The following is a 24,597-nucleotide window of genomic DNA, read 5'->3' on the forward strand; positions in this document are numbered from 1 at the left end:
AGAGAATTTGTAGCTGGACTTGAAAAGGACTGTTCTCACCTGATTCCTGTGCAATGTGGCAGAGCTTGAGCAGTTTAGCAAAGATTTGCAAGCCTGTTTGAGACAGGTGAATACTTTTATAGACAGCGTATGTTATCAACCTTGTTTTATGAAAGGCATTTTATTAAAGATTACCCATAATCCCCAAGTGTCTCAGCAATGTCTCTGATTGGTGGAGCTGCTAATTTCAGCTGCTGAGTTAATGGTCCAGGGAAAACTGGGGATAACTGTTGAGCTCTGTGGTGATGACAGATGGCACTGGTGGAAAATTAAAAAGACATTCAGTTGTCCTGGTAGACGGTTTAAACCTGTAGAGAGCAGTTGCTGTGAACATTTTAGAGATTAACTGTGGAATATAATGCTTTGTGCTCATAGATTTAGATTTTAAAAAGTGGTCTGAGGGTTTAGATCAGTGATACTCAACGTGTGGCTCATTTGTGATGATTTGTGGCTCTTTTATGTTTGTTTCCCACACTTACTCAGTAGGCTTTGTCAACCTCTATTTTTGTCTGCATATTTCCGTTGCCCTTATTTGCATTTTTTTGCTACTTTAATTCCTTTTTCACTGCTTTTAGCCTATTTTTTGACACTTTTATCAAGCTTTTTGCAATTTTTTGCCCCTTTTGTCGCCTTTTTTGACACTCATCACCCATTTAGGCTGTCTTTTGCAATTAAATGCCACTGATTTCCCATTATGCCACTCTTTCATGCCCATCTTTCCCACCTTTTTCTGATTTTTGCCCATTTTAGTCACCTTTCATTCATTTTTCTCCATGTTTTGCCACTTTAGGAACCTTATTCACCACTTTTAACTATTTTTTTGGTCATTTCCCACCTATTTTTGCCACTTTAAGCCCATTTTGGCGACCTCTTTTAGTCACTTTTCTGCCTTTTTGACACTTTTATCCTGCTTTTTTCCCTTTTTTAAAATTAATTTTATTTAACCTTTATTTAATCAGGTTGGTCCCACTGAGATTAAAAACCTCTTTTTCAAGGGAGACCTGGCCAAGAAAGGCAGCAGCAAAAAACACAAAGTTACAGATGCAATACAAAGAGAGACAAAGTACAATTTACAAAACACAACGTTTTTGCCACTTCTCGCCCATTTAAGCTGCTGTGTGCAATTAAATGCCACTTTATGCCCATTTTTCCCACCTTTTTTCTGACTTGTGCCCATTTTAGTCACTTTTCACTCATTTTTTGCAACATTTTGCCACTTTTAACTCATTATTTGGTCACTTCCCACCCATTTTTGCCACTTTTCTCTCAGTGTTTGCTGTTTTTCGACCACTTTTGCCAAATTTAACTTATTTTCATTGCCACTTTTCGCCACTTAAGATTGTGGCTCTTGCAAATGTATTTTTCAACAATTTGGCTCTTTGTTTGAGCAGGGTTGGGTAACACTGGTTTAGATGCTTTTTTAAAACTAGGCTGCCCAGTCTTTGTTTTGTTCTGGTACAGAGCAGGTCACAGATGATATTTATGATTTGCACAGCTAACCCCTTTGGATTTTGAGTCTCAGTGCATCTCTGCTTCTGTGGCATGTTTTGTTGTAAATAGTGTAAACAGTTTTTCCTGTCTTTGCACTTTTAAACGTATTTTCTAGGAATTTTTCCACTGCACCTTGGGAGGCCAGCTGAAATAATATTGCACCATCCCTACATTTTTCCGCCTACGCCTGTGTTTTTCCCCAATTTTTTGGTGTTTTGTAAGAGAACCCCCTGACAGAGGATATGAGGTCTGTTTTAAAGCTTGGAGCCGGGCCATGAAGGGCTTTAAACACAAACAGAAGGCATTTATAAGGAATTCAGTAATGAATGGAGTCAGAGCAGAGATGCTGGTATGGGGTTTGAGATGTTCTTTTTCTGTCTGTCAGCAGTCTGTCTGCTGATCTCTGAGTTATAATCAGTGATGGAGGATTCTGATACTAAAATATAGTTGGAATAATCACATCCAGTTGATGATATCCTCATATGCTTGACTTTTCCTTGGTCTTTGTGCACTGCTGATTTTAAAGGGAAAAAAGCTCGACATCTGTGCTGATTAGTTTGTAAGATTTCAGGTTAATGTCAAATGTGTTGAAGATAAACCTGTGGCTTTATGTGAATTTAGAGACTGGTTAATGGTGTTTGTTTGACTATAATCTGATTTCATGCAGCTGTTTTCATTTTTATTCAACCCTCACTTGATATCATCCTGATATTTTGCCACAGCAGAAGGCCAGGCTTCTAAAAGTAAAGCTGCATGAAATGGGATGATGAGGCTCCTTATAATTTTACCTAATAGAAGCATAAAAATAGAAAATAGGAAAGGGCCAAGGAGCAAGACTTGGGACATCCCAGATGAGAAATGAGCAGGGTTGGATGAGGAGTTCGGCGTGGTTGATACTTCTACTTTGAATCTGTGCTGTATTACACCATAGCAATGTTGATGCTTTGCATTTTATTGCATCTTTGCAGCTGTTCATCTCACACTAGAATGAGCCCAATATGCTTGTAGAGTGATGCTTCTCAAATGGTGTGGCAAAGCACAAGCCAAGTCTTGGTGTATCAATTTGTATAACCATACGTATTTACTGCAACTATTGCAATAAGTTAAGTTGTCAAGAAACACGCATGATTCTCTGTCATCCATAGTTTTCTTTATTGGCAGTTGTAAATTTGCCCTGTTGTTCATATGTGGTTGTTTTAGGAAGGAGGAGCTGGGGTGGAGGAGGGTTTGCCGAAGGAGCAGCAAGGCACAGCCAGGTTAGAGCCGTTTAAATATGGCAGCATGAATGTGACTAGCCAATAGCACGTTTAAAAGCAAATGAGCTGGCTGTCAGCTGATGAGGGCTTGCATGAGATCAGCTCATCTCAATTATATAGCAGTGCTCGACTCCGTGGCCAGCCTGAACTAATGCTATACGCTTGATTTGCTGTGACTTTTTTTAAATTGTCATTGTTGTATAGATATGGATTTGGTGTACCTTGAAATTTTGACTTGATCTTCTCGCCCAGTGATATTTGGGAGAGGCTGCAGCCCCACCCGCGACCCCACACGGGATAAGCGGTATAGAAAATGGACGATGGAGAGACCTGTCAGTAATTTCACTACTGAAACTGTTTTTTTCTGCAACTGTGTGAAATTCTCCATAAAATCATCTTTTATCTTATGGCAGCCCTGAAGTGCTTAACCATAAGATGGATGAAACCAGACCCACCCGCTTATAATATATGGATACAAAAAGTGTGGGATATTTATCAAATAGTGCAAATCACTTACCTAATAAGACTCCAAAAAGTCATTTTTACCTAATGTTGGAAATCTGTTATGGCTTTACTTTTACAGTAAAGATGTTGCCTCTTTATACCGATCCACTGAATGAGTCATGTACTATTCTGCCTGACAGTCATTGTGCCATGTTATTTTAAGTTCAATACTGCACCTTGCACCTGGGCTTTCTAGATTGTGATATGTGATTAGGGGTTTCTTTTATGACTAAAAGGGACTTGACTCTATATATATATATATATATATATATATATATATATATATATATATATATATATACACACATATATATATATATATATTTTTTTTTTTAATTTATTTATTTTTTTGACTATTTCTTCAAAAAAAATTGTTTTTGTTTACCCCATACTGAATAGATTAATGTGTTGGGTACAAATACTATACAGCTGGAAGAGAAGGAAATGTCTAGATTGTACTGTTGTTGATTGAAAAATAAATAAAAAATAAGTTAAAAAAAAAACAAAAACATCTTACATCGATATCATCAGCCCCTATATCAAATTGAATCGAAATTGTATCGTGGCAGATTTTGTGATATCAGAAAACATTCTATCGTTGTCCAAAACATCGATGTTGTATCAGGATGAAACTGGGGATTTACAGTCCTAATCAACAGCTACTTCAATTAAACCCCACCTGCAGCTTCAGCCTTGTTCTCCTGAAAGGGTGCTGGCTGGTCTGGTCATTCCCTGACCAGGAACAAGCCAATCAGCATGAAGCTTTACGGGGCAGCAGACATGAAATCTGACATTAAGTACAAGACAGGAGAACGCAGGAGAAAAAGTGCAAGAACAGTGACTTCACTGCTTTCTTTCAGGTACTATTACTCCAGCATGTTTATGTAATCTGTTTCCACTTTTCTTTAAACTTGTCAGGTTTTACAGTTCAGGATAACTCTGGTTTGGAGGACTCAGACCTAGAACAATGCAAACTAACTTTCAGACTTTGCTGTGTGGTTTTAGCTCCCCCTAAAGGCACATGACAAACTGATGTGATCATTTCCGATTCACACCACAGGGGTTCACAATCAGGCTCCCAGTATCTATCAAATTAATTGTGATAATGATTTTTGCCTGCAGGTAGGCTTCATCTGTCAGAGGATGGCTTCCTCCAAAACTTCACTGAGAAAGGGAACTTTAGAAAGTAGTCTTTGGCGTTTGTGGATACAATGCAGGTTTCCTAGTCAGGGTTTGACTAATGTGAGTTTAAGTGACAGGAGGATGCTTTTAGTAAGAGCTGGGAACAATCTAAGCCAGATTGTTATTGGTCAGGGCCAATAACGACTATTCTCCATCACATCTTTATCTGCCACTCATGTTTGACCATGAAAAAAAATCAGATCTGGCACCTCTCCTGTCCAGTAAAAACTCTAACCTGATTCAGAAGTTGGATGCAGGAGATGGCGGCTGATACTGAGGTTTGAACAAAGCATTTGATCATCTCTAGCTCCAACCTAGGGTGAGTTTTCATCTCTGACACCATCACACTGACTGACACATGGCCTCATCTCTGAGGCAGCGCCAGGGGATGAATTTAGTCTGAGCCTTTCACATAAAGAAGTTACGACTGTCTCCTTTTCTTATCCCATATTCTATCGCCTTCTTTAAAAGAGATTTCTCTGAAACATTTACAATAGAGACAGCTTTTATTCACACGCTGACTTTTAAGGTTTTAATGACACTGCTCAGAAGGTGGTGTACATCCATTTTTCACAGCACTGATTTTGATTCTGTCTACTTTTCAATGATCTGGATGGATTATTATTGGCTTATGTGTATAGAGAGGGAGGATATCATGGATGGGCGATCTAGTTTGACTTTAATTAGAGTTAGAGCGGTGAACAGTGCTGTTTCAGGGAACTTTTCTCATGGATGAAGGAGAGACGATCATACATCTTTGAGAAGGCTTCTGACTTTCACCTCAGTTAAACCAGAGTCCCCCTTCTTCTCATTACCTGCTCTCTCCTATCAAAGTTACACAACATTCCTTTAGTGTGGAGGGCTGGATCTGGACTTTCTAACAGGGGAGGCCCGCTAAAGATACACCCACACTGGGTCAGCAGCCCTGCCCTGTGCTAAAGCATGATTGGCCCCCCTCTCCTGCCCCCTGCTGGCCTGCACTGTGTCGAGTGTTCACAGGATCCATCTATATGTCTTCGACACCGATCCTGGTTTAAATCCCGATCAGGCGGGTCTTTCTGTGTGGAGGTTACATGTTCTCTGTCTGTATGTGTGGGTTCTCTCTGGGTACTCCAGTTTCCTCCCACTGTCCAAAAGCATGCTCATTAGGTTAACTGGTGACTCTAATGTGCTAAACCATGGCAAACTGTAGTGAGCCAACCCAGACTACTCTATGGAAACAGACCATACGTGAGTGGCATGTGACAGCGCTCATCCAGGCTTTAGATGGAGACTTCTAATCCACACCTGCTGCTGTATCAGCTGCCTGGATGTGTCACTATTCCTGGGACACACACGCAGCTTTAGATGTTGTATTTCCACACAGTTGTTAGCAGTACAAAACTGGCCCTCTGGTGGAGCTTCTCTTTGCAGAAATCACCTCTTGCTCCCCATCTAGGGTCAAAATTTCAGTTTAAAACTATTTTTTGCAGCAGAAATGTTGTCCATTACACATTAGAATAGTCTACATAAATCCTGTTTTCCTTATTTTTATACTTTTTTATTAAATGTGAAAATGACAAAAATTATCACTCCCCTAAAAACAATACGAGTCAAAATCATCACAATTACATATTTTTTCTAAATTGTTCAGCCCTAGTTTAAAGGTCACAATCCCCCCCCTCCACCATTCAGATTTTCCCCTCATGATGTCATGTGGGGAGTAAGCCCCGCCCCCAGGTTTGGTTGGCCCTCCCCGCTTGAAGGAAAGTTCCACCCTCCTCTCAGCCACCTCCATTAAGCCACACCCATTTCCTGAGAGGGGTGGAGTCAGACAGCTCGTTCTGAGCAGGGCTGAAACAGAGGGGTTTTTAGACATGCAAACATCCAATACTGGAGTGTTTTTTCAGCAACAAACTTCACAGGCATGTTTTGGGGACCTCTGAGAACAATATAAACTTGTCTTAAAAGGGTAAAATATGTGACCTTTAAGCTAATGTTGTGTTGGTTATAGCAGAGAGTGATTTATTGCTTGTGTTTGTTGGAAAACACACAAGATGAAGAAATAGTAAGAAAAACTTGCATGTTAAAAAAATCACAATTCGATTATTTTCCTGAATTGTTCAGCCCTAATCTATAAATCCCCTGTGTGTCAGCGCTGTGATTGGCTGGTGACCAGTCCAGAGTGTACCCCTGCCTCTTGCCCAACAACAGCCAGGATAGACTCCAGCTCCCATGGACTAACTGAACCAAATGAGGAAATTTTTAAAAATATTAACAAATCAGCCTTCCTTTTGTTAAAGTACCACTCCTAACAGACAACCCTCGAGAAAACACTGGCTTTAAGCTGCTAATATTAACTATATCTTAGTGTTTGAGGCAGAAATGATCTGATTACGGCGTGGAAGTGAGATAGGCAGAAAACTCATAAAGGTGGACTCCTGAGGGGATTTAGCACAGCCACAACAGGAAGAGATCCTCTGATAGTCTTGTGTTCTGGCTGCTGCCACAGTTATCTAAGATCTGTGTTAATATGATGGAGCTCTGCAGTCAGCCAAGTCTTTCTTTCTACAGTCTCGTCTAATAGATCTGGTGTGGTCGCTGATCCACACAGAAGCCTGGAGTTTAAAGGCTCTTCTTTAGAGAGGAGCGACAGGATCTTCTGGCTTCAGGACTCGTTAAAGAGAACGAGGATGTCGCCGCTTTGAAATGACAGCAGAGGGATTCGATCTGGAAGGTGTTGGGATTTTCTCTAAATGAAGCAGAGGAGGGGCGAGGATGAGAGGAAACTGGAGCTGTCTGCATCAGAGCAGAGGGAGACAGCAGGAAATCCAGAGACAGACATCCATCAGCTCACTGTTAGTGAAGGAGAGAGACCAGAGACCGGGTCTGACAGGAGTCTGACTACATATAGACGACACTAGATAAATCAGCAATCCATAAATGCTGGAGTTCTCTCTGATCGCTCCTTTAAACTTATGTGGTTATTAAAGAAGAGTTTCTTGTAGCTGTGACTCCTTAGAAGGTCGCTGGTTTTACAGTGCTATCATATCCCAGTGTTATTAGATTAGTCCCTTTATTTTAAGGCAGGGGTGTCAAACTCAAGGCCCGGGGGCCAAATCCTGCCCGTGGTACAGTTATACCCGGCCCGCGAGATCAAATCATATACTTATTATAACTGGTCCACCCGCATAAGGTCTGCAGATTTCCTCCTGTATAAAAATGTAAATTTTACCTTGTTGGTTTGAAATATCCTTGTGAAATCATCTAAATTTGAAAAAGGAAAGAGAAAAATGATGAGTTAAAAAGCCAAAAGGGTGGGAAAATAAAATTAGTTTTTGTTTTCAAGTCAAATTTTCACTTTTGCATCTCAAAATTAGAACTTTAACTTATGATTTTGGCTTTTAATTTCATATTTTAACTGTTCAGAATAACATTTAAAATTTTAAGTGACCTTTTCAACTCATGATTTTGAATTTTATTCTACATTTTGGCCTTTTGAACTCCTAACCTAGACTTTTAATCCCATATTTTGCCTTTAAAAAACTCAGTTAAAAATTTAAAACCCATGATTTGAATTTTTTCCCATTTTTTTTTTAATTTTAAACCCATGATTAAAAAGTGTATCTCATATTTTGACTTTTAAAATGTATTGTTTAGGCTTTTATCTCTTTTTTCCTTTTAAACTCATGATCTCAAATTTTTAGTTTTTTGATGTTTAAAATTTGTTTTTTAATCTTATCTCTTAATTTCTATTTAACATTTTTGCCTTTAAAAAACTTCATTTTGAATTTTAATTTAATCTTTTGACCTTTCAGAATAACATTTAAAAATTTTAAGTGACCTTTTCAACTCATGATTTTGAATTTTATCCCACATTTTGGCCTTTAAAAACTCAGTTAAAAATTTAAAACCCATGATTTGAATTTTATCTCACATTTTTAATTTTATACTCATGTTTTAAAACTTTATCTCAGATTTTGACCTTTAAAATGTATTGTTTAGGCTTTTATCAATTTTTTATTTATTTTTTTTTAACTCATGGTTTCATCTTTTTACCTCATAAGTTCACCTTTAAACTCAGAATTTTGGTTTTTATTTTTGACATTTTAAACTGATTTTTTTACTTCTATATCTTATTTTTACCTTTTTAATTTTTATTTAGCATTTTGATGTTTAACACTTGTGTTTTTTAATTTTATCTCATATTTTCACCTATAATTCTTGTGATTTAAAATTTCTATTTCATATTTTTGCATTTTAAACTTAATTTTGAATTCCAATTTCATGCTTTGACACTTTTTACTAATAGGTTTGTCTTTTTATCTCAGATTTTGAGACTTTAAATGTATAATTTTGACTTTTTTAATGTCAAAATCAACTATCATCAGTTCTTTTTTTTCCATATTTCATTAGTGGTGAAAATTATGTTGACCGTTTCTGGTTAAATGTTGACTCTGTTAGGCCCTCAGGTTGGACCTAAATTCAGAATCCAGCACCTGCTGTGACTGAGTTTGACACCCCTGTTTTAAGGGGTCCAGATTTTGTGGTCTTAGGGTGCTTTCACACAAGGCCAAGCTGTTTCGAACCATGCCACAGCGTGACTCCCCCCTTCCTCTGGTGAAGCCTCTCTCCTGTAGATATGGACGTATGCTTTGGCTCAGTGTCATGCTGGAACTGAGAAATTCATCTCCATCTTTCTAATAGACACCTGAGGGTTTGGTGCCAGTACTGACTGGTATTTGGAACGGTTCATAATTCACTCCATCTCAATCTCACAGTGATGAAAACTCTGACACCAGCAGACTCTCAATCTAAACAATAAGACAATCTGAGGAGTAGAGAGCAGCTCTGCTTACTTGCTCTGAATTGAGGATGCTGCTCATTTAAACTGCACTCTTTGTGGCGGATTTACTGAGCAGTAAACCATTGTTTGGATTTCATTGGTGAATTTCAAATCACCAGAGAGAAAAGCCGTAAAAGTCCCCCTCCAGGGCTCAAGATGCAGAGATTCAGGTCTCAAAAACAGCCCTGAAGCATGATGCTGCCTCCAACACGCTGTCATTGTTCAGCTGGAACTGGGGCTTGAGTTAAGGTGGGAGGAATCATGAACAGTTCCATAAACCAGTCAGTTCTAGCTCTAAATCTTCAGGTATCTGCTAGAAAGCTGGCACTGATTCATGCAGAGATGTTTTAGTTAAAAAAACAATTCTGCACCAATATAAAACACATTCTCTGAGAAATAAAGTTGAAAATTCAGCCAAGACCCTTCCAACCAAGCACTCTGTTTAACAAAATTAAAATCTGCATTAAAAATTGATCACAAACTATCATTATTTTACATTTGCCCCCATGTAGCTCATCTATGATCCTCCATCTACATAGTTTTAAACCCAAACTACAGACAGACCTCTATGAAGGATGGAGGTTCCCTCAGTGGAGCAGAGCTGTCAGGGTCCACCATGTTGGATTTAAAGCAGAGATAAGTCTCTCACTACAGGTCCAAGTCAGTCTCAAGTCTCTTATTACAGGTCCAAGTCAGTCTCAAGTCTCTTATTACAGGCCCAAGTCAGTCTCAAGTCTCTTATTAAAAGTCCAAGTCAGTCTCAAGTCTCTTTTTACATGCCTAAGTTAGTCTCAAGTCTCTTATTAAAAGTCCAAGTCAGTCCCAAGTCTCTTTTTACAGGTCTAAGTTAGTCTCAAGTCTCCTACTACAGGTCCAAGTCAGTCCAAAGTCTCTTTTTACAGGTCCATGTCAGTCTCAAGTCTCTTACTACAGGTCCAAGTCAGTCTCAAGTCTCGTTTTACAGGTCTGAGTTAGTCTCAAGTCTCTGACTACAGGTTCAAGTCAGTCTCAAGTCTCCTACAACAGGTCCGTCAGTCTCAAGTCTCTTATCATAGGTCTAAGTCAGTCTCAAGTCACTTTTCACAGGTCCAAGTTAGTCTCAAGTCTCTCACTACATGTCTAAGTTAGTCTCAAGTCTCTCACTAAAGGTCCAACTCAGTTCCAAGTCTCTTATTACAGGTCTAAGTTAGTCCCAAGTCTCTTACTACAGGTCCAAGTCAGTCAAAAGTCTCTTTGTTACTGGTCCAAGTCAGTTCCAAGTCTCTTTGTTGCAGGTCTAAGTTAGTCTCAACCTCTTACCTCTTCTCCAAGTCAGTCACAAGTCTCTTACTACGAGTCAGTCTCAAGTCTCTTAGTACAAGTGGGTCTCAAGTCTTTTATTACAGGTCCAAGTCAAGTCTCAAGTCTCTTACTACAAGTAAGTCACTAGTCTCCTACTACAGGCCCAGACCAGTCTCAAGTCTCTTGCTACAAGTCGGTCTCAAGTCTCCTACTACAGGTCCAAGCCAGTCTCAAGTCTCTTATCACAGGTCCAAGTCAAGTCTCATGTCTCTCCCTAAAGGCCCAAGTCAAGTCTCAAGTCTTATAGTATCAGTCTAAGTCAGTCTCAAGTCTCTTATTACAGGTCCAGGCCAGTCTCAAGTCTCTTATTCAGGTCCAAGTCAGTCTCAAGTCTTCTACTATAGGTCAATGCCAGTCTGAAGTCTCTTACTTCAGGTCCCAGTCAGTCTCAAGTCTTTAATTACTGTTCCAAGTCAGTCTCAAGTCTCTTATCATAGGTCCAAGTCAGCCTCAGGTCTCTTACTACAGGTCCAAGTCAAGTCTCAAGTCTTTTATTATTTGTCCAAGTCAGCCTCACGTCACTTACTACAGGTCCATGTCAGTCTCAAGTCTCTTACTACTGGTCCAAGTGAGTCTCAAATCTCTTTTTACTGGTCTAAGTCAGTCTCAAGTCTTGAATTATAGTCCCAAGTCAGTTTTTAGTCTTTTATTACAGGTGCAAGGCAAGTCTCAAGTGTGTGAGTTTAAATCCAAATGAATTCTCCTGCCTGAAGTGAGTTTTTTACAAATGATAATATCATTTACAATGTCCAAATTAATTGTAGCAGTAGTTGTGATGGTTATTTCCTCACATTAATTATTCTTAGTTATTAAATAAGTTATAATTCATAGTTAACAGTTATCTTTTTTATGAAGAATTAATCTTTATTATTCTATGCATTACTAACAGTTATTAACGGTTAACTTAGTAAAAAAAAATAATCTTTGTTTTTATGTTTTTAATTACATTTCATGTTTTTAATCACATAAACAGTTTCATTCAAAATCTTCTGACTAAGAAAAAAAAACATTTTTAAGATTCAGATCAGGCTTCCCATCATTTTTTGCTGCCCCTTGTCGTCACACCAAACACAAAAACTGACGACACCATTTCAGTCAGGATCGGCCAATCAGCTTCCTCCTCTGCCCCACCTGGCAGCAGCACCTGGTTCTGATTCTGGATCAATCAGCTGATCCATCGATTGGCTAATCAATCAGCTGATCAGATGTTTCTAGTTCTGGTCTGACAGGTGGGATCGGACCCAGCTGAGTCTGTCTTTGGGTGTGTTTCCATGGCAACAGGCAGCAGTCAGTGAGTGTGTGGCCTCAGCTGGTGTTAGAGCTCCCCCCAGTGGACGTTTGGAATAAAACCTCTTCATTCTTTGACTTTATTACAGTTTTTTGTTTGGATTTTACTAAAATGTTTAATAAAGAAGCACAGTCTTTACCTAGGCTTGTAGCCACTAGGGCTGCTGCAGAAACATTTACATCTGATGTTACAAAGGGGAACCTGGTGAACCAATTTATAAAAATCTGACTCAGCAGTTCATGCATAATGTCTGCAGCGCCCTCTAGAGGCTGTTTATAAATCCGTATTAAATCTGATTACACATTCAGTAAAGTGTCTGATCAATATTAACTCGATTTCTGTAAACACAATGATCTGATCTAGAACCTTTATAAAGAAAGGTCACAACAACAGAGACGGAGGTTAATGATCAATATTAGGATCAATATCAAGGTTGTGGATGATGATGAGTGAAGTTCAGCAGACTGCAGACTAACCTGTTAGTCAGCAGGAGCAGAAGGAGTCACTGAGACTAAGATTATTCAGGAGGAAAAAAAAAGATAAACCAACATCAGGGTTCATTTAGAAGGATGAACTGACAGGAAAAATAAAGGATAAATGGGCATTCAGGTTCAAGTTCATTTATAAGAATTAATTAAAGACATCAGAGATCACAGAGAGGAGGATTGAGACCTCAAGGTCTGCAGCAACAACAGCAACGTTTGTTTACAACACGGGGGGGAGTTTAATACTAGAGGCCGATTTATAAAGCAGGTTGAGTTCAAACTATGAGTCTGTTAATCCTGAGTCTGTTTACTGTGAAATTAATCTCCATGATCCAGGTTTAACTGTCATTTTTTGGAACTAGGGTTGTTGTAGCCTATATGAATATGAAGACACTGGGATACTATAAACATACATCCCTATTCTGCACCTACATGAAACACATTCTCTGAGAAATAAAGTTGGAAATTCTGCAAAGACCCTTCCAACCAAGCACACTGTTTAACAACATTAAAATCTGCATTAAAAATTGATCACAAACTATCATTATTTTACATTTGCCCCCATGTAGCTCATCTATGATCCTTCATCTACATAGTTTTAAACCCAAACTACAGACAGACCTCTATGAAGGATGGAGGTTCCCTCAGTGGAGCAGAGCTGTCAGGGTCCACCATGTTGGATTTAAAGCAGAGATAAGTCTCTCACTACAGGTCCAAGTCAAGTCTCAAGTCTCTTTTTACAGGCCCAAGTCATTCTTAAGTCTATTACTACAGGTCTAAGTCAGTCTCAAGTCTCTTATTACAGGTCTAAGTCAAGTCTAAACTCTCCTACAATAGGTCCAAGTCCATCACAAGTCTCCTACTACAGATCCAAGCCAGTCTCAAGTCTCCTACTACAGGCCCAAGTCAGTCTCTTACTACAGGTCTAAGTCAGTCTCAAGCCTCTTATTATAGGTCTAAGTCAAGTCTCAAGTCTCCTACAACAGGTCCAAGTCAGTCACAAGTCTCTGACTACAGGTCCAAGCCAGTCTCAAATCTCTTTCTAAAGGTCCAAGTCAGTTTCAAGTCTCTTATTAGAGGACCAAGTCAAGTCTAATGTCTCTTACTACAGGTCAAAGTAGTAAGAGAGTTATTAAAGTTATTAAAAGTTAGTCTCAAGTCTCTTACTATTGGTCCAAGTCATTCTCAAGTCTCTTTTTACAGGTCCATGTCAAGTCTCAAGTCCCCTACAACAGGTCCAAGTCAATGTCAAGTCTCTTATTACAGGTCCAAGTCAAGTCTCAAACCTCTTACTACTGGTCCAAGTCAGTTTCTAGTCTCTTATTAGAGGTCCAAGTCAAGTCTCTTACTACAGGTCAAAGTCAGTCCCTTATTACAGGTCCAAGTTAGTCTCAATTCTCTTACTACTGGTCCAAGTCAGTTTCTAGTCCCTTATTAGAGGACCAAGTCAAGCCTCTTACTACAGGTTAAAGTCAGTCTCTTATTACAGGTCCAAGTTAGTCTCAATTCTCTTACTACTGGTCCAAGTCAGTTTCTAGTCCCTTATTAGAGGACCAAGTCAAGCCCCTTACTACAGGTTAAAGTCAGTCTCCTATTACAGGTCCAAGTTAGTCTCAATTCTCTTACTGCTGGTCCAAGCCACATCTCTAATTCAGACCATGGGAGGTGGTGTTTAGAGGTGGAAAAGGTGTCACATCTGAATCACAGCAGCCTGAACCTGTACAGGTGTGTTCAGGTGTGTCTTACCTGCTCAGACTCCACACCAGGGCCAGGTTGTCTTTCCCTCCAGAAACAAAATGGCTGCTGTCATCTGTAAACTTCAGGCAGGTGACATCCTGATAATGACGGCTGAGGACTGAGAGCAGCTTACCTGTAGATACCTGGACCAATCAGAGGACGGGGGATAAATTCAGCCTGTTTTCTTTAGTTGTTCAAAGGTTAATTTACTGCACATTCAGCTCACTCACCTCCCACAGGTAGATGGCCTCAGTGACGGCTGCAGCAAGGAAGAGTCCGTTAGGTGAGGCGGTCAGACTAGTGATCACACCTGGACACACGATCTTATGCACCAGCTGATCCTGAGGACAAACAGGAAGTTGTGTTTTTATGGTCAAAGATGAGAGACCACCAAAGTGATGTGAACGCTCACAAACGTCATGAAACCTGAGGAGGATTCGCCCCAACCAAAGAGTCTAGCTTCTCCCTGCTTGTTAAAATAACACTCTGACAGGTACATGATGATACTTTGTCCAACAGCAGAACAGAAGCTTGAACAAGAGAAAGATGGGGACTCAACTTTTACACCGGTAAAAGTCAAACAACCCCTAAAAGATGACAGTATTTACTTCATTGATCGGCCTGCTCCTGCAGAGACTCCCTGTCTGGATTTAGAGCTATAAAAAACTGTCCTGCTGAGACTGACAAATCCCAGAATCAAACACAGAAAAGACAGGACGGTGCTGAAAGTTCAGGCCCGCTCTGATCCTTTGTGAACCGTCTCCTCTGTTCAGACACATCACAGTGTACGCTGCTTTTTCTGTAATTAAACCCAAGCTAGATCACCCATCGATTATCTATCCTTCCTCCTTCTACTCCAGGGGTGTCAAACTCACTCACAGCAGGGGCCAGATTCTAAATTTAGGTCTAACATGAGATTCTAACAGGGTCAACACTAACCATAAAGTGTCAACCTCATACTCACCACTGATGAATTTTGGGGGGAAAATAAAACTTAGCCATGACAATAAATGATTCTGAGATTTTTAAGTCAAAAAGAAAAAGTCAAATTTATTAGTTCAGAAGGTCAAAACACGAGTTTAAAAGTCAAACTAAGGTTTTTAAAAGGCAAATATATTAAAGAAAGTTGAAATCATGATTTTTTTCAAAGCTCAATATGAGAAAATTTAAAATCATGAGTTTTAAAGGTCAAAATCTGAGTTAAAGTATGAAATTGTGAGTCTAAAAGGTCAAAAATTGGGATTAAAAATCAAAGTGAGGAGTTGAAAAGGTCAAATGTGAGATAGAATTTGATGAATTTAAAATATCAAAATATGACTTCAAATAAAAATTTTAATCAAATGTCCAAATATGAAATAAAATGTCTGAATGTTTTCGAAAAGCAAATACGGAAGAAAGTTGAAATCATGAGTCTAAAAGGTCAAACTATGGGATTAAAAACCAAAGGCAGGAGTCAGATGGAAAATCAAATTTGATGAGTTTAAAATATCAAAATATGACTTCAAATAAAAATTTTAGTCCAAACATTCAAATATGAAATAAAAAGTCCAAATGTTTTTAAAAGGCAAATATGAGGAACATTTGAAAACCTGCGTTTTAAAGGCCAAGATATGAGTTAAGTTTTCAAATTGTGAGTCTAAAAGGTCAAATTATGGGATTAAAAACCAAAGTAAAGTCAAATGTAAGATAAAATTCGATTAGTTAAGAACACAGGTGTCAAACTCAAGGCCCAGGGCACAAATCCGGCCCGTAACATGATCTCATATTTCTGTTCTAACTGTCCCATCAGTCTGAGGTCTGCAGATTTCCTCAAGTATAAAAATGTCAACTTATCCTTGATGATTTAAGATCTCCTTGTTTAGTCACAAAATCTGAAAAAGTAAGGAGGAAAAATATTTAGACAAGAGGTCAGGAATGTGGGAAAAGAAATTAATTTGTGTTTTAATTTCACATTTTCAATTTAGCATCTCACAATTAGGACTCAAACTTAGGATTCTGACTTTTAATGTCATACTTTGAGCATTTCAACTCATAATTTTGACTTCTCATATAATATTTTGAGCTTTAAGATTCATAATTCTAATTTTAAGTGATATTTTGACCTTTTTAACCAATTACTTTGTATTTTATCTCATATTTTTGACTCCAAACTTTAACTTTATAATCCCAGTTTGACCTTTTACACTCACAATTACAAATTTTGAATATTTGACTTTTTATTTCATGATTACAATGTTATTTCATATTTTGACCTTTTAAACTCATGATTTTGACTTTCTTTCTTATATATTTGCCATTAAAAATCATTATTTTTCAATTTCTTGATTTTTTAAACTAATAAATTTACTTTTCTCAGATTGTGAGCTTTTACATTTATCTTTTTGACGTTTTAAATGTCAAAATCGTTTATTTTCAGTACTGTTTCTTTGTTCATATTTTATTACCGGTGAAACAAGGTTGACAGTTTATGGTTAAAAAGGTGACCCCGGTAGGCCCTCAGGTTAGTCCTGAATCCAGAATCCGGCCCCTGCTGTGATTGAGTTTGACGCCCCTGGTTTAGAATATCAAAATCACTTCAAATTAAATTTTTAAATCTAAAAGTTCAAATTAGAAATGAAAAATCAGAATTATGAATTGAAGAGGTCAAAAATGAAATAAAAAGTCAAACTCCTAAGTTTAATTATGAGATGCAAACTTGAAAATATGAAATGAAAACAAAATTTATTTTCCCACATTCCTGACTTTTTATCTAATTGTTTTTAGTCTTTCTGTTTCTAATTTTATGACTTTTTAAGTCATCAAAGTTAAGTTTACATTTTATACTGAAGGAAATCTGCTGACCTCACACTGGTTTTAGAATAAAAATATGATATGATCTTGCAGGCCAGACATAACTGTACCACGGGCCGGATTTGGCCCCCTGGCCTTGAGTTTGACACCCCTGTTCTACTTTAAACACAACAAATTATCCATCAGATCATCAGTAAGCGGGTTCTTCCTATACTGAATCAAAATCACGGAGAGAAAAAGAGAGGGTGTCATACGCTGGTCAACATCATCCAAATGACTTTACACTAAAACAGCATCATAACATACCTGAACATCAGGTGTTTCATTTAAGATAATAAAAGTCTGCTGGTGGAAAAACTGTAAAGTAAATATCTTTATTCAACATTTCTTTATTAGAAGAGCAAAGAGCCTAAACTAAAGCTGTTATTGGTGGAAATGACATTTTGTTTTTTTTCCCAACTGGCTTTGGAGGGAGTTTCACTCACCAGCTGGCTCCACTGATAGGTCCATAATAAATCTGACAGAACTCTTGTCCAATCATCATAGATCTGTCCTTTCCAACACACTCTGTGGCAGCCGCCCAGATGGAAGTGAAATACATCCCTGCAGTGGATATATAAACTGTTTATCTGGTGTTAACAGCCTCCAGTGCTGCAAATAAAAAGAAATCAATACATCTATCCATCTTTGGTTTGTGGTTGGTTCCATGACTTGTCCCAGTGTTCTATAAAAGCCAGCTGTCAGTAAAACAGCTGATTACTCACTTAGTTATAGCCAGCTACTTTTTACCTCTTATCAACTAAAGACAACAGGTTAACATGACTCACGTTTCCTCTGCATTTCAGATTAATTTAAACAATGTAAAATAAATTTATAATAACATTCAAAATGTTTCTTTGCTTCTAAAAGGGGACATATTACACAAAAATCACTTTTACAGGCTTTTCTAAAAAAAAAAAAACGTACCACTGGCCTGTCTGCAATCCCCTCAAGTACCAGAAAAATCCGCTACCAAAGTAATGTGATTTAAATATCAACATTGGTTGGGGCCATTGAGCTCCGTGTATAACCAACAATCTCTCCCTTCCTCCATTATTTATATAAATATAAATGTTACAGACCACTCTATCGATCTTATTGCTAACATCCCCCGGCTCATACAGCGTCATAATGGGGATGAAAATATGAATATAACAATAACAGTATAATACGATTACATTTCTCCTTCCACACTGACGTTATATAGAGCCATTGCTAAGTCTTAACTGCTGCCTCCTGTGATGCCTTTGTGATGAGAAAGGCAGCCTTGCCTGTGAGCCTGCGCTGAGGGCAACAGCCTTAACGCCGACAAATCTAAGTACACGCTTACGGATCTGAGTACAAATCATGCGTGGTACAAGTGTTGCAAAAGTCACATGTTGATGACAGCCAATTGAGAAGCAGATTCTGAACCAAAATGAACTAAGCCCACAAATACAAATTCGTCTATATATTTGCAAATTAGTGCATGCATTTGTGGATATTTGTGGATCTTTGTACAAATTTGCAAAACTTTGCACACATTTGCAAATCTTTACACGCATTTGCAGATCTGTACACACATTTGTGGATTTGTGCATGCATTTGCAGACCTTTGTACGCATTTGCAAATACTTTTGCAACAATAATAGCTCCATAGCCGACTGCCTGATAGCCAGAAGACACCAATTACTGTCTTCCGGCTCCCACAGCCAATCACAGCTCTTTCTCTTAACACAGCGGTCCATTTAAAGATGATGTAGTGCTTGCATAAATAGTGATGCATCAGGCTGCTGCTAGCAAAGCTTCACCTCCTCCACCCCAGCCTCCTCCTGTATAGCATAAAGCTTGTTGCTCCCTCCTACTCAGATTCTGCTACTCTGGATTCATTGCTTCTGAATAATTTCATTGTTTCAATCCTCATCGTCATAAATGTATCCATATGGAGGTTTTTAGCTAAGCACTCTCTGGAAAGCCAAACCATGCTGCTTGACTAGATGTAGGAGGTTTATTCTGAGTCTGCCTTTGAGTTTTTCCCGCCATTTGCCAGTATGTTACAGTATTAGTGACCTGGTCCACGTCCCTGCTGTACCCAGGTGTCCCCTCCATACCCGGGTGCCCCCCTACCTTCCCCTGGACCTCCCACAGGTTGAAGTGTAAACTGAGGGACTCTCTAACCGGTTTGGTCTGCGTCTGTCTCTGACGTTTTCCCGCCTTTTACTGATATTTAACTGTACTGTTGACCTGTAGAGATGCTCCCTGCTGTTCTCAGGTGTCCCCCTACCTTCCTCTGGACCTCCCACAGGTTGATGAAGTTCTTCCCCAGCTGAGCAGACATCAGGTACCCCCCGCTGAGGACGGTGAGTGTCCGGGCAGAGCTGTTCCCTCCCCGGTAAGAGAGCAGGCTGGAGCCGCTGTGCAGATCAAACACGGTACAGTTCCAGAGCTGAGAGCCGGAGTCACTGCTAACGATCACTTCTAGAGGAGCCGCCATGATGGCTCCAAACAACAAAAACACTGCACACGAGGGTGATGCTGCTCCTGCTGCTTTACTTCTTCTTCTTCTCCTCCGGCTGCTGCTTCCTCTTCTTCGTTGTTCTATGACGGTTGGCGGATAAACGTGTTGGTGCTTTATCGCCGCCTACTGGACGGGAGTGTAGGTCATTAATTAAACGCACATACACACGATAATAAAACAAATATTTTATAACTGGTTACGGTCCTGTGATTGGCTGATGAGCTTCCTGCATTAATGAGCAGTTAAACAGGTGTACCTAATGAAGTGAACAGAGAGTGTCTGTGTGCGCTCAGCTGAGTCTTCTTCTGTCAGCCTCATGTCTCAGTGAGGAACACCGAGGGAACAAAATGAAGGTGATTTATTTTTATCCATAAGTAAACATTAACAAGTAATCCCCTGATATACACTGAATTCAACATTTATCCCTGTGTAGTAGTCAAATGATAGAAATTAATCTATTAACTCTAAGTCAGTACTGTAAGAAGACTCTAAGGTAAAAGACTCACATCTTATGTACATTGCACTGATGAACTATCTTAAATTATCTTACGCATATAAATCTGCCACATCCTCGGATATTTTTTTATTATTTTCATGTCTAGTCAGCATCCTTGCACCCTGTCCCCGTCTGCAACCATACTATCAATACTTAGGGACTTATCTATACTAGTATGAATAATACCAACAAGAAATTCTACATATATAAATATTATTGTTAATACTTTTGCCAGTTTATTTATGTTTGTAGTTCCTGTACACTGAGAGCAAAGCTAACCAGAGTCATATTCCTTGTTGCGTAAGAATACTTGGCCAATAAAGCTGATTCTGATATATCCGAATTTGAAAAGAAAAGTTGGATTAAAAAAATTCAATTCCTTATTCTTCTCTGTACTTATTAATCTCTATTAATATCTTTTTATTTTTTTATAAACTATCTTTATTGGTAATTGAATTCCTAATCAGTGCCTTCAAGTATCAAACAAGTCAAAAATTAATATGTTAATGTTCTATAGTCAATCCTGATAGGTCTTAATAATCTTAATAAACATCCTATTAATGTTTATTCCAGGTAAAAACTGTTAACAAGTTTTTAATTTGTCATAAGTGTCTCAAAAGCAAGAACAAATCTATTCATTATTTTTTGATTAACATTTATAAAGACTCACTTATATTAATAATTATCTTGAAAATCTTATTAGCGTCTTATTCTCTATTAATTAATGCTTAATATAAAGTGTGCACACTGATACAAATAAAAACACAACAAACATCACTAAAAAAGTCAACAACTCAATAGCTACCTGCTCAGTGTGTGTGCTGATGTAAACAGTGTGTGTCTCGTCAGGCTAATTAGTCCTGAAGAGCAGCTCAATTTAATCCTCCTTCCACTGTCACACTGTCCAATCAGAGCTGCTGATGTCATCCTCCCCCCTCCCCCACCTGTGTAAGTGTGTTTTTCATAGTGTGTATTCAGTCTCATTGTGTGAGCTTGGTTGCCGCGGCAGCAGAAGTGTAAGGACGTAGGTCGTATGAAGCGTCGCTGCGGCCCTCTGAGAGCCGACCACAGACTGCTGGCCCCCGACACTGAGACACAGTGAGTAGCCTACTACACCTACACAGAGACAGACATATAGACTACACCTACACAAACATATAATCTACACCTGTACAGAGATAGAAATATAAGATTCATCTAAAAAAAAACATATAAACTACATCCATAGAGAGATAAACATATAGACTACACCTACACAAACATATAATCTACACCTGTACAGAGATAGAAATATAAGATTCATTTAAAAAAACATATAAACTACATCCATAGAGAGATAAACATATAGACTACACCTAAACAAACATACAAACTACACCTGTACAGAAATTAACATAGACTACACCTAAACCAACATATAAACTACACCTATACAGAGATGAACACATAGACTACACCTAACCCAACATATAAACAACACCTATACAGAGATGAACACATAGACTACACCTAAACCAACATATAAACAACACCTATACAGAGATGAACACAAAGACTACACCTAAACCAACATATAAACTACACCTACACAGAGATGAACACATAGACTACACCCAAAAACCAACATATAAACAACACCTATACAGAGATGAACACATAGACTACACCTAAACCAATATATAAACTACACCTGTACAGAGATAGAAGTATAAGCTTCATCTAAACAACATATAAACTACACCTGTACAGAGATTAACATATAGACTACACCTAAACCAACATATAAACTACACCTGTACAGAAATGAACATATAGACTACACCTAAACCAACATATAAACTACACCTGTACGGAAATAAAACATAAAAACTACACCTAAACCAACATATAAACTACACCTGTACAGAAATGAACATAGAGACTACACCTACACCAACATATTAGCTACACCTGTACAGAGATTAACATACAGACTACATCTAAACAAACATATAAACTACACCTGTACAGAAATGAACATAGAGACTACACCTACACCAACATATTAGCTACACCTGTACAGAGATTAACATACAGACTACATCTAAACAAACATATAAACTACACCTGTACAGAAATGAACATATAGACTACACCTAAACAAACATATAATCTACACCTGTACAGAAATGAACATATAGATAACACCTAAACAAACACATAAACTAAACCTGTACAGATACAAATGTATAGGCTATACCTAAACAAACACATAAACTAAACCTGTACAGATACAAATGTATAGGCTATACCTAAACAAACACATAAACTACACCCATACAGATACAAACGTATAGGCTTCATCTAAACCAACATATAAACTACACCTGAACAAATACAAAGGCATAGCCTACACCTAAACAAACATATAAACTACACCTATACAGAGAAAAACTTAGAAACTACACCTTTAAAATATTCTATATATAAACACTATATTGGTTTGTACTATTAGGGGTGTTACTAACCAAATTAATCATAAACCAAAAAGAGCTTTGATATATAACAGTTTTCAGCATCATCAGCTCTCTCTGGGATTAGTAATCAAGCAGCTCCACTCTTCCAGTAGAACAATCTGGACCAATCAGATCAGCCTGCTCTGTTAAAATGTGCTCCCTGCAGAGAGCCACGGTTCACCAAATCTACTAATGAGACAAGATGAACCATGGCTGTTCATGTAAAGGCCTGTCAGAGCTGTCTTCAGAGTAGGAAACAAATACTGTATTTTTTAAAATAAAAACAAGAAATTAAATGGATGTTTACTTTGATCAATGTGGGCTGTGACAGTCAACAAAATACTTTTCATTTTCCATATCATGTGTTTAGCACTGACAGATCTGTGTTTGTTTTCACATGCATTCCTAAGAGTCCAAGTTGTTAAATCACACACTTTACATAGGAATATTCTCACAAAGCACGCGTCACTGATAAAGAAGAGCTCTGGATATTATGGTTTCTCTTCTGTCCCTACCTAGTCAGGTAGATGGCAGGTTTTTTAGCATCCTAGTTATGAAGTCAGTTTGACAATTTGTTGGATAGGTAGGGTCAGTAAATAATTCGGTTGTGTAGTTTAAGTTTGTTGGTTGGTTGGTTAGTTAGAGAATTTCTGTTTGCTTGTTTGTTTGTATGTGAATTAGTGAGCTAGCAAGTTAGTAAATGAATGTTAGTTTCTTGATAAATGTTTTGTCTTTGTTTGAAGCTTAGTGAGTCAGCTAGTTCGTTAGTTAGTTAGCTAGGTAGTTAGTTATTTAGTTAGTGATTTAGTTTGTTAGTTGATAAGTATGTTAGTAAAGAATTAAGTTAGTCTGTTAGAAAGCTAACAAGTTAGTAAGTTAGTTAGCTAGCTAGTTAGTAAATTAAGAAATAATTTAGTTTGTCAGTAAGCTCCCTAGCTAGTTAGTTGGTTAGTTATTTAGCTAATTAGTTAAGTAATAAGTTATTTTGTCAGTAAGCTTATCAGTTGGTTATTTAGTTAGTGAGTTAGCTTGCTAGCTTGTCAGTTACTTAGTTAGTTAGTTAATAAGTTAGTTAGTTGATACATAAGTTAGTTAGTAAAGAATTAAGTTAGTCAGTATGACAGCTAACCAGTTAGTTAGTTAGTTAGTTAGTTAGTTAGTTAGTTAGTTAAGAGATAATTTTACTTTTTCAGTGAGCTTTCTTGCTATTTAGTCGGTTAGTTAGTTATTTAGCTAGTTAGTTTGTAAAGAAGTAAGTTAGTTAGGAAATATAAATATTATATTAAATGAGTTTCTTTGTAAGCTTTCCAGTTAGTTAGTTGGCTAGTAAATTAATTAGTTAGCTGGTGAGTAAGCTTACTCATTTGTAAGTTAGCTAGTTTGCTTGTCAGTTAAAAAAGTGGGGATTTAGATTATAAGTTAGCTTACCAGTTAGTTAGTGAACGAGTGAGTGAGTGAGTGAGTTAGCTAGTTAGTTAGTTAGTTAGTTAGTTAGTAAGGTAATAAGTTGGTAGCTTACTTGTTTGTTAGTTAGCTAGTTAGTTAGCTAGTTTGTTTGTTAGTTAAAAAGCAGTAGTTTAGATTGTAAGTTTACTCACAGTAAGTAGGCTTAGCAGTATGTTAGTTAGTGAGTGAGTGAGTTAGTAAAGTAGTAAGTTAGTTTGTAAGCAAGCTTACCAGTTAGTTAGTTAATTAGTTATTAAACTACTTCGCTAGTTTGTTATTTCGTTTGTGAACTAGTTAGTTAATTTGCTAGTTAGGGATCTATGAAGTGAACTACTTAGTCTGCAATCAAGCTTACTAGTTACCAAGATAAATAGCTAGTTAGTTTATTATTAGTAAGTTACTTTGAGAGTTTGTAAGTTTGTTACTTGACTTAGTTTTATTTACTTCTTAAGTTAATTATTTATTCATTTGTAAGCCTGCTTTTTTGTTAATGGGTTAGTTTATTTTGTTTATTTATGGCTGTGATTTTGTCTGTTGATTTATTTATTAGCTGAGCCTGTTTCTTATTGACCTTTTTAGCTTATACGCCAGGCCTGCTTTGTTAGCTTGTATTTAGAGACTAAGTTTGTTTTTTTTTTGTTTGTTTGTTTTAGACTTCTGGTAATTGTAGGAGGAGTTACAGTCCA

The 24,597-nt window shown here is 37.8% G+C and overlaps 1 protein-coding gene across 1 annotated transcript in view; it reads right to left on the reverse strand.

Annotated features, from left to right (window-relative positions):
* Positions 1–19,542, reverse strand: part of wdr18 (WD repeat domain 18) — a 54,798-nt gene extending 35,256 nt beyond the window's left edge. The window contains exons 1-3 of the mRNA XM_041790419.1: positions 19,241–19,542; positions 14,379–14,489; positions 14,158–14,291 (exon numbers count right to left, since the gene is read on the reverse strand). Of these exons, the coding sequence (XP_041646353.1) occupies positions 14,158–14,291; positions 14,379–14,489; positions 19,241–19,450 (455 nt within the window). The 5' untranslated portion in view covers positions 19,451–19,542. The remainder of the gene's footprint in view (positions 1–14,157; positions 14,292–14,378; positions 14,490–19,240) is intronic.
* Between the last annotated feature and the right edge of the window lie 5,055 nt (positions 19,543–24,597).

This window comes from Cheilinus undulatus, linkage group 7 (assembly GCF_018320785.1).
Source record: "Cheilinus undulatus linkage group 7, ASM1832078v1, whole genome shotgun sequence".
NCBI lineage: Eukaryota > Metazoa > Chordata > Actinopteri > Labriformes > Labridae > Cheilinus > Cheilinus undulatus.